The 10,530-nt window shown below is 54.4% G+C and overlaps 1 protein-coding gene across 3 annotated transcripts; it reads right to left on the reverse strand.

Moving 5' to 3' along the window:
- Positions 1-120: 120 nt before the first annotated feature.
- On the reverse strand, positions 121-8,031 carry LOC134509593 (guanylate-binding protein 1-like). Of its 3 annotated transcripts, none has more exons than XM_063322159.1 (12): positions 7,216-8,031; positions 5,674-5,767; positions 4,820-5,043; positions 4,616-4,743; positions 4,076-4,185; positions 3,558-3,760; positions 3,203-3,445; positions 2,626-2,906; positions 1,837-2,049; positions 1,610-1,712; positions 1,284-1,477; positions 121-1,132 (listed from the first exon to the last, which is right to left on the reverse strand). In XM_063322159.1, exons 1-12 carry the CDS (start codon positions 7,352-7,354, stop codon positions 896-898), a joined length of 2,169 nt encoding a protein of 722 aa, XP_063178229.1. In that variant the 5' UTR covers positions 7,355-8,031; the 3' UTR covers positions 121-895. The 3 variants fall into 3 exon arrangements, with proteins under 3 accessions (XP_063178229.1, XP_063178230.1, XP_063178228.1); XM_063322160.1 differs by having other exon boundaries at positions 4,820-5,031; positions 5,674-5,773; XM_063322158.1 differs by having other exon boundaries at positions 5,674-5,773.
- Between the last annotated feature and the right edge of the window lie 2,499 nt (positions 8,032-10,530).

A 10,530-nucleotide genomic window follows, 5' to 3' on the forward strand; every position in this document is an offset into this window, starting at 1 on the left:
CAAAGGGGGAAACCCCTTTGCCCATGAGTGACATGGGCTGACCCCGGGAGGCAGCTGAGCCCCACGCCAATAGTGGATGGAGGAGAGGACGGGAAGGGTAAAAGTGAGACAATGCATCGGTCGAGATAAAGACAGTTTAATAGGTGAAGCAAAAGCTGCCTGTGCAAACAGGGAAGGGGCACTTGGGGATCTCCTGGTGTGAAGAGAGGGAAGAGGGGGTGAGCGAGTAGAGAGCAGGACATCACGGCAGGCAGAACTTCCTCACGGCTTCAAAGTGAGAAGAGCCTTGGGTGGGAAAAGCTCCATTGCAGAGGATGCCTTTCACCTGCCGCTCCCTGGATCGCGGGCTCACTCCTTCTGGGTCACTCTGCCTGGGACTGACGCCAAGCAAACCAGGTCGCGCTCACCACGTGGATTCCTGGTTTACTCACAACCTCCGTGCTACTTCCCGCAGCTGCAGAAAGTGCGACCCTAGGATATCAGCCAGCGGGCATAAACCTCGCTGGTCATGTTTCCCGTAGCCCTGGTGAGGAGGTCTCTACACGAGGTGTGCTACGTTCCTCCGTGACGTGTTCTGAGACGGGCAAAATGCTCCCAGACCTGTCTGTTGGACTTTCTGTGCCCCGGGCCACCCCGGCTTTAGATGTTCCCTGTGCCTTCAGATGGAGTGAGAGACCAGGTGCTCTGGGAAGGAAGAGGAGAACATCTTCTCCCGGAGGAGACATACATGAACATAGCAGATAGAGCGGTACAAGCAGACAGGGCGGTCACTTCTGCACTCCGTGGCAAGCATATTGCAGGAAAAGCTTTAAAAATTCTAACAGATTTCTACGTGGGGACACTACACACCTCTCTTCCCTTGTTACTAGAGGGGTTTTAAAGAAAATCTTCATGGTTACCTCCAGCGGAATGCCATAATCAGCGTAAACACATAAGAAAAACACCTCAATAGTCGCTTGAAGAATTTCCACCAGTTGCAGTTATTATTGCCATATCCCTGCTCCTGTCCAGAGCCTCCAGAGTGCCCCGAACCCCATCCAAAGGGGCCTCCGTTACCACCAAAGGGTCCCGGACCCCGTCCAAAGGGGCCACCACTCCCACCGAAGCCACCATTGGAACAGCCGCTCTCTTCCTGTGAAAAGAGTCAGATTGTCAGCAAGGGCACGGTGCGTGCTGTGGGAGCGGCACAGAGCCAAGAATCAATGGGAGGGACCCAGCTGGGACCCCTTCGCCATTCCTGCCTGCTAGCCACGTCGTGGCACCTGCACCCTCCCACTTCGTACCTTCGATTTACGTTTGCTGGTCTTTGGGTGCTCCTCCCGCCGCTTCTTAGGCTGATCCTCCAGCTTCTTTCTCAGACGAGCCACCTCTTCTTCAGTGCTGTGCAACTTGTCCTGCAACTTCTGCTTGTCTTCAGCCTCCTGCTTCCACCGGGCATCCCACTCCTGCTGAGCCTTCTCATACTGCTGTTGCACATCTGGGGACGGAGAAAGAGAGGTGTTGCAAAGGCAGGAGCTGAGCCCACCAAACCCCCAAGGAGTACTGTTGTGTGCCCCCCACCAAGCTTGGCCGTCTACAGGCAGTGACATTTCTCCTGCCCACAAGTTACCTTTCAGCTCCTTGTCCTTCTTTTCCAGGGCGAGGTCTATGTTGAGGATGTTCTTGTCCAGAGCCTCTCTGCGTTGGAGGAACTCCTGCAGGACGGCATCAGCCTGTAGGAGCACAGGTAGAAGAGGAATCAAGGGCAGAAACAGCAGCTGGGGGGAAATGGTTACGTGGGGGAAGGGGATGGGACGTGGAGCCTCTTCCCGGCAGGGGAGCTGCTCTTGTTCCTACCATCACCCCCTTGCCAGGCAGTTCCCCATATTTCTCCAACAGCGCCTGCTGGTCTCCTTCGAACAGCTGGTGACCCCCCGGCACATTGTAGACACCATCGGTGATTTTTCTGTCCAAGTCCTGGAAGAGGTCCCTGAGCGCGGCCTCGCACTTCTCACGGGACGCCTGCTCGTTGTCCCTGCAGAACTTGTCCTTGATTGCCTCCACCTGGCACTGTCCGGAAAGGGGCAGAGGGAAGGAATCAGCCCAGGCTGAGCTGCGGCCACCGCTCTCACGCCGGGCAAAAATCAAGCCCTGTTGACATGGAAACTGGGATCGCCAGTCCGTGGGGTAATCGGCCGGGAGGAGACACAGGGGGAGGCCATTCTGCGCTCAGGAACATCTCTGGACCAAGGTGCCCAGGAGCAGAGAGCACGCCAGGGACCACGGGCTTCACAAAAGACAGGGGCAAGAATTAGTCGGCAGGAGAGGGGAAGCGTGGAAGGCTACAGGCTTCCAGCCAGGGCAGAGACACATCTGGGCTGGGGCAAGAGAGCGGGCAGGGCTGAGCCTCGTCCCCTTTGCAGCACGGCTTTTGAACCTAGGGAGAAGAGGTGGTGCAGCAGGACAACTGACAGCCTGCAGAACGTGAGAGCGGGCCTTGGGACCGAGTCTGCTCTGCACAGGGCACAGCAGTGTCCTCTGGCAGGAGGCAGGAGACCCCCTCCCCCCAGGACCATGCTGTTTCCCCAAAGCTAAGGGGATGGTGGCGTCCCTGGGGGAATCCTGGCTGGGCTGGGGACCACCTACTGTAAGATCTGCCAGGAAAGAGCAGATCTCCTCCTCGAACGCCTGTTTCTGGAACAGCTCCAGCGTCTCCCGCTCGCACTGGGTGTGCAGATCCAGCAGCTCCTGAACCGTCTCCGTCGGCAGCTTCACTCGCCGCTCCATCAGGTCCTGGTACAACGTCACAGCCTCTTTCACTGCCGCTGCATTTACAGTCTTTGCCAGGGCGAGCACCGCGCTCTCCAGGCACGGCACTGCCCCGCTCCGGATGGTCTCCACGTAGCTCTCTGCCAGTTTCCCCAGCACTGCCAAGGAGGACCAAGGATGAGAGATCTGCAGCCTGAACAAAACACCGGCTCCCGCTCGCCGCTGGCTCCTGCCATATCCCTGCTGCCTGCCTGCCACAGCCTTCCTGAACTTCCTTTCCTCTTTCCCACCCCGTCTACAGCATCCAGCGGCTCCAGATCCACAGGCAGGGACAGCAGCCAGCAGAAAACCTCTCCCTTTCCCCACCTCCACCATTTGGCTGGGCATTTGATCCTTCCCCAGAGGCAGAGCCAAGGGATGCTGGCCATCCAACCCTCTGCACAGCAGCACTCACGGGTCCCTGTTATGGTGCGGCCGCAAGGGATGGTCTTAGGCGGAGACTTTTCCCAGATGTGGCTGCAGAATTTCTCCACCTGCTCCCGGAATTCACAATCGATCTCATCGTCCTGAAGCTCCTCCAAGCGAACCAGGTCCCTCCTGTGGGCCGGCTGGTAAAAAACAAAGCACTTGCGATCCCGAAAGAACCGGCAGATGCATTCCCGGGGCTGGTTGTAGCGTTGGGTCTCTGGGCTGCTACCTGTGGGGTAGGAGCACACGGAGCAAGTTCACCAGGGCTTGGGCTGTTGTTGACTTACACTGAAATGCTGCTGGGGTTGGACGTCTCCAGCAGCACAGCACCATTCCCTTACCAGCCTTTAACTTGAGAGCATTCTCCAAGTATTCATCCTCAGAGATTTCCTTCCCATCCACCTCCAGCTGCAGTGTGAAGTCCCGGACCGTCCACACAAAAGTCGGGAAGATGGGGGCAACGTTTTCTGAATCCTCCAGTTCATCTTCGCTCTGCTCGGGTGCTGCTTTCAACTTGACCTGCTCAGTCAGCTTCATCACATAGCTAGGGAGCTGGCTAAGGAAACAGGGACCTCAGCTCTGAATGCAGGGGCATCGCCACCCTGCAACCGCTCAGCACTTCACGGGCAAGAGAGGAGACTCTGCGGGGACAGAGAACAGCCAGGAACCGCCGGAAGGAAGAGGGAGAAAACCCCTCAGCCTGGAGGTCCACCACGTGGCACTCCTAAGGACTCAAAGCATATCACTGGGCACCACCAGAAGGTCCTTTGGCTGTTTGAGGAACTAGGATTTGTCAAGCCCTTGCCCACCACTCAGGGAGAGGAGGGCATCCCTCCTGCTGCTGTCCCACCAAGGATACTGCAGCTGGTCCACGGCTTGCTGGTCAATGGTGCCTTTGCTGTTGTAGATCAGGGTGCTGGAGAGCAGCACGGTCAGCACAAAGATCCACATGTCGTTCTTCATGTCACCCTGGAGGAAGTACCCTTGGCTGTTACCAACAGGACCCCCTAAGTCTTGGGGGCAAAGCCCCACATGCCCAGACCCTCAATGCTCCTTACCGACAGGCCACGGCAAGACCAGGTCTTGGAGTGACCCACCCCCGTGCCATCACCACCTCCTTCTCGAGCTGGGCTTATCCTCAGCTCTTAACTCTCAGGGTCCCACACACCTCTAGCAAAGTGCTCCCTGAGCTCCTCTGTCCTGTTCTGCTGCTCTTTCCCAGAAAAGCAGAGGAGTTTGGCACCTTGCCTGCCCCAGCCTCCTTCCCCATGGCCTCTGGCTCTTCCCAGCACGCTGGCTGAAGCCACCACAGGTGGTGGGAACCCCCCTGGCCTCTGGTCACCATGGCTGGTGACAAAGTGCTGGGAATGTGCAAAGGCAGCGGCCGCTTCTTCCACACCTTCTCCACATCACCCAGCCCTTCCGTGTCCAGCAGCACCAGAGTGTGTCCAGGCTTGCACGGGTGAGGTACACACCACATCCAGATACCCCTGGTGTGGGACTGCACACCACTGCCCAAGGAGAAACCTGTGGGGAGGTCGCAAGGGTCTCAACAGCGTTCAATACAGGTACGTTGGGCATCCGGGGCTGGGACCTCTCTCACCTTTCCTCTGACAAGCCAGCCTGTTCATGAGGTAGGACTTGCCAGTGCGGTACAGCCCTGTGATGGCCACCACCACCACGGGCTGGGTGATCCCTGACAGCACCTGCAGGGCCTCCTGCTGGACCACCAGCCCCTTCGTCTGCGTGTTCTCAATGAGGCACACGGGCTCCGGCACGTGGATTTCAGATGCCATCGCTGACAGCAAACACAGCCTGGAGAGGAGACTGCAAGATGGGACGGTTAACACGGTGGGGACCTTCCACCTGCCTCCTCTTTTTCCCCATTGCAAGCGCTGCTGTGAAGACAACGATGGCCCTTAGACGAGGTGCACAGCCCCTTCCCATTTCCCTCCCAACAGAAACAGCTGCATTTCGGAAAGCCTGGCGGGATGGTGGGACTGCTCTGCACTATGTCCTAAGCACCGCTTTGAAGTTTGCTGAGTGGAGAAATGTGCAAAAATGGGGGTGGGACATAGCGATGGCCTCAGGCAGGGCTCGAGACAAGAGGATCAACTGGAGAGTCACACCAGCCCCAAGGAAAGGAGAGGTCAGGTGGCGAGGCTGAAGCTGAGGGGAGCACCCCAAGAATTTTTTCATTAATTTCTTATGCCGAACCCCATCAAAGCCCCTCTCACCCTCCACTGTGCCTCCCACAGGGACGTGCGTGCTGCTGGCCCATGCAAGGCACCCATCTCTCCTTTCCTCCCCCCACACGTTCATCACTGATGCCCTGGCGTCCCTGTCCCTTGTTGGGGTCCCTGTCACTTGCTGGGGTCAGCAGGAGCCATTCCACAGCCCCAGCGTCCAGGGCTGCTTGCACGGGGTGGGGAGGAGGCATCAGGGGAAGGGACTCACCGTCGTCTTGTCGCCTGCCCTGGGCTGCAAGAGCTTTGCTGCAGCCTGGCTCCTGCCCGCCTTTGTCCTGTGCCCTGGGCCTGCACCTCCCCTCCTATTCCTGGAAAGGAAATGAGTCAGAGGCGAAAGTGAAAGCCATCAGCTCAGAACCAACACTCCGAGCAGGCAAGACAGAGATGGTTTAATAAGTGAAGGAACAACAACGAAAAACAAACAACGCCACAGCAAACCCTCACCTCCTCCCACCTGCCCGGGCCATTTCAGAGCTGCACCCACCTTGGGAGACATCCCCCGACCCCCTTCTTCCTCGACTCCACCGCTTTTTCCTGCTGAGTGTGGCCTTATCTAGTGGGGAAGGGTGGGGAGATATGGGAAGAGGTTTCCCGGAGGAGCTGTGGATTCCCCATGGAACTTGCGCATGACCCACCGTTGGAAGTGCTCAAGGTCCGGTTGGAAGGGGCTTTGAACAACCTGATCGAGTGCAAGATGTCCCTGCTCACGGCGGGGGGTTCGGACTAGATGATTTTTGAAGGTCCTGGCCATGTCCTCACCCAACCTCTTGCCCACCCCCAGACCACTCACTGGTGGGGTGGTGTGAGCAGCAGAAAAGGCCCTTACTCTGTGTAAGCGCCGCTCAGCAATAGAGAAAACACCCCCGTGTTATCAACGCTGCTTTCAGCACAGTCCAAAGCACAGCCACATGCAGACTACAAGGAAGAAAATCAACTCCATCCCAGCCAAGACCAGCACAGGGTGAACAAGAAGTTGGGAGGGGACACAGCTGGGACACCTGACCTCCACCCGACTGTTCTGCTCTCCTGGCACACACAGCTTTTGCTTTGCCTATTTTCATCTTAACCTAGGAGTTGTCTCACTGCTGACTCTCTCCCCCATCCCACGAGTTTGCGAGTGAGCGAGGGGCTGCGTGGGGCTTAGTTGCCACCTGGGGTTAAACCACCACCAGCCAACGCCATCACCAGCCCCTCCCAGGCTCCAGTCAACCCCATGGACATGGAGGCAGCAAAAGGGCTCAGCCCATGCACAGGCCCAGAACCTGCCCCACTACAACCTCCCGGATGCCCTGGGACTCGCTCCGGCAATGGCGAGCTCCACGGACACTGCCCACTCCTGGGCTTTGGCTCCTCTCTGAGGACCTCACAAGCCCTGCCCTCTTCCAGCAACATCAAGGGGATTGACACTGGGGGACAAGAGGCTGCCCCTCCTGTCACGGGCACAGCGGGGAGGAGAGGAGAGCTTAGGGCACAGGGTGCGAGCCTGGGCGAGTCCTAACTTGCATGCAAAGCCATGGGGGGATAAACGCCTGCTCCCAGACACCCATTCCCCTTGCTCCATCCCAGAGCCTGAGCAGATCCTTGGACCTCGTCCTCCTCCCCCCCGCTGGCGTCCCCCTCACTTGCTGGGGTCCCTGTCCCTTGTTGGGGTCCCTGTCACTTGCTGGGGTCAGCAGGAGCCATTCCACAGCCCCAGCGTCCAGGGCTGCTTGCACGGGGTGGGGAGGAGGCATCAGGGGAAGGGACTCACCGTCGTCTTCGTCGCCTGCCCTGGGCTGCAAGAGCTTTGCTGCAGCCTGGCTCCTGCCCGCCTTTGTCCTGTGCCCTGGGCCTGCACCTCCCCCCTCTTCCGGGAAAGGAAGTGAGTCAGAGGCGAAAGTGAAAGCCATCAGCTCAGAACAAACACTCCGAGCAGGCAAGACAGAGATGGTTTAATAAGTGAAGGAACAACAACGAAAAACAAACAATGCAACGGAAAACCCTCACCTCCTCCCAGCTGCCCGGGCCGTTTCAGAGCTGCACCCACCTTGGGAGACATCCCCCGACCCCCTTCTTCCGCGACCCCACCGCTTTTTCCTGCTGAGTGTGGCCTTATCTAGTGGGGAAGGGTGGGGAGATACAGGAAGAGGTTTCCCTTTGGATTCCCCATCAGGACAGGTGACCAAAAATTGACCAATGTTGGGGGATATGGCGGGTCCGTAGACCCCTTGACAGAAGAGATAGAGATTGCAGTGTACCCATAAGAAGGCCGCCAGTTGCATCATATAAGGACAATGTAACAAAAAGGAGAAAGAAGAAGATTGCTTGAGAGAACAACGAGAGTTAGGCTGTGAGAAAGCCAGATTTTGAGCAATGTGAACAGGATTTCAATAACCAATCGTATTGTAGCTACGAGCGCGTGTGCTATGTCACCTAACCAATTGAATGCGTAGAAAGAACGCGTGAACGGAGCGTGAACAAAAGATTATATATATAAGAAAGCCAAGTTTGTAATAAAGACTGAGCTTAACTTAACTCTTCAAGGAGAGTCTTGTCGTTTGTCCGTCCCGACTGAAAGAAAATGGCTGTTAAAGAAAATAAGGGACTGCTCCTGATGAACACAAAAGATAAACAATATGAGTACGTGTTGCCTCGTGACCAAATAGCAGCTGTAAAAGAGACTCAAAGAGGGCTGGGTGTTATCCACCCTGGAGGACTGGTGCGTCCCTCTGCACCTCTTGCTCCAGCCTTGGGGGAAACGGAGGCATGGCCTTCTCCTCCTATTTCTACTAACCCCATCTCGAGTCTGGGTTTTCCATCCTTGCCACCTGAGTCAGACGATGAGGAGGGCAGTCCTATAACGGGTGAGGAAGGGACTGAAGTGGTGGACTCTGGGGAGCCACCCCCATCGTACACAAGATGCCCCTGGACGCTTGGGGGCCAATTGGCAAAGGCTTAAGTGCCTTACTAATAGGAAGATCTAGTAGCACCTTACAAGGCCTCATGGTACATGTTGGAGTGATTGATGCTGATTACACAGGACAAATATGTGCCATGGTATCGACAGCTACACCACCTGTGACTATTGAGAAAGGAACTCGACTTGCTCAGTTAGTCCCATTTCAAAGTTGTGTTCCACAAAGGGACAACGTTACACGTGGTGATGGTGGTTTTGGTTCTACAGGAAAGCCACAAGTCTATTGGGTGCAGACGGTATCTGATCAATGCCCACAAATGCATTGTGTTCTTGAACTTAGTGATGCCACTCCCAAGAATTCCATCTGTGAATAACATGGAGCCTACCAAAAGATATCAGTGGAAAGTGTTGCCACAAGGTATGAAAAACTCGCCTACAATTTGTCAATGGTTTGTAGCAAAAGCGTTGAGTCCAATGCGTGCCCTGTTCCCATCTGATTACTGTCACCATTACATGGATGATATTCTGCTAGCGGCTGCAACACCGCAACAGTTAGAAAAAATGGAACAGAAAAAACAGGAATCATTGTGTGAATATGGCTTAATAATCGCCCCAGAAAAGGTACAAAGGCAACAACCGTGGTTATACCTGGGAATGACAGTATGAGCTCAGACAGTCATGCCACAACCTATCCAACTACAAATAGAAGTAAAAACATTGAATGATGTACAAAAAATTAGCAGGAATGATTAATTGGATTCGGCCCTATGTTGGTATTCCATCTTCCAAATTACAACCCCTCTTTGAGCTATTAAAAGGTGACACTAATATTTTAGCCCCACGAATGTTAACTGAGGAAGCAAAAAAAGTGGTAGCTGAAATAGAACAAGCTCTTAGTAGTAAACGCGTACGGAGACTTGACTTAGCGGTTTCGGTGCAGGCCTTTGTGTTAGTAGATCAATTAGTGCCATTTGCTGTGATTGCTCAATGGTGTGAACAATGGGATGATCCCTTACGTGTTTTAAAATAGATGTTTTTCCCAACAAGATGAAGAAAACAGCCCCTGGTCTATTTGAGCTAATAGCACAAGTTATTAGAAATAACTAGAACTCGATGTTCAGAACTGATGGGAAGAGACCCCGAACAGCTTGTAGTCCCTGTCCAGAGGGATTATTTTGAACGGTGCTTAGCTAACAGCACTGCCCTACGAGCAGCCATGACCAATTATACAGGGCAGGTGAGCTCCCATTTACCTTCACACCCGCTGATCAAATTGGGCACCCAAATGGCCTTTGCACAGAAAAATCTCACTCGCAGAAACCCAGTGGAGGGCCCCACGGTGTTCACAGATGGATCAGGAAAAACTGGAAAAGCTGCCATTGTCTGGAGACAAGGAACACAATGGCAACATAAGATCGAACATCAAGAAGGTTCGCCCCAAGTCGTAGAATTACGGGCGATGACCACGGTGTTTCAGAACTTCCCCAGGCCTGTCAACATTGTGACAGATTCGGCTGATGTGGCTGGACTGGTACTAACGTTTAGATAAGGCTGTTTTAGGTAATGTAACCAATGAATTGCTGTTTGGCGTATTGAAACTCTTACGGATAGCAATACAAAAGCGACAGCAAGAATATTACATGATGCATATTAAAAGTCATACCCAGTTGCCAGGATTTATTGTAGAAGGCAATGCACAAGCTGATGCTTTACTGTCTGCAGTGGCCCTGGGACCTGTGCCCAATGTTAAACAGCCAGCCATAGCATCGCCTAGTTTTTATCATCAGGGATATCGTGCTTTAAAACGTCACTTCAATCTTAGTAACGCTGAAGCTCGCAATATTATTGCAGCCTGCCCCGATTGTCAAGATCAACATGTACCTATATTTTATGGCACCAATCCACGAGGATTACGTGCTTTACAGCTTTGGCAAACTGATGTCACACATATTACTGAATTTGGCCGTTTGAGGGATATCCATGTATCAATTGATACCTTTTCTTCTGCCCTCGTTGCCACTGCTCACGCTGGAGAATCAGCTTGGGACGCCCTATGCCGTTGGCAGCGTGCATTTTCTGTTTTAGGTGTCCCACCACAGATCAAAACTGATAATGGTCCTGCTTATGTATTGCAAAAAGTAGCTTGTTTTTACAACTCTGGGGCGTGAC

Source organism: Chroicocephalus ridibundus, unplaced genomic scaffold, assembly GCF_963924245.1.
Source record: "Chroicocephalus ridibundus unplaced genomic scaffold, bChrRid1.1 SCAFFOLD_92, whole genome shotgun sequence".
Classification (NCBI taxonomy): domain Eukaryota; kingdom Metazoa; phylum Chordata; class Aves; order Charadriiformes; family Laridae; genus Chroicocephalus; species Chroicocephalus ridibundus.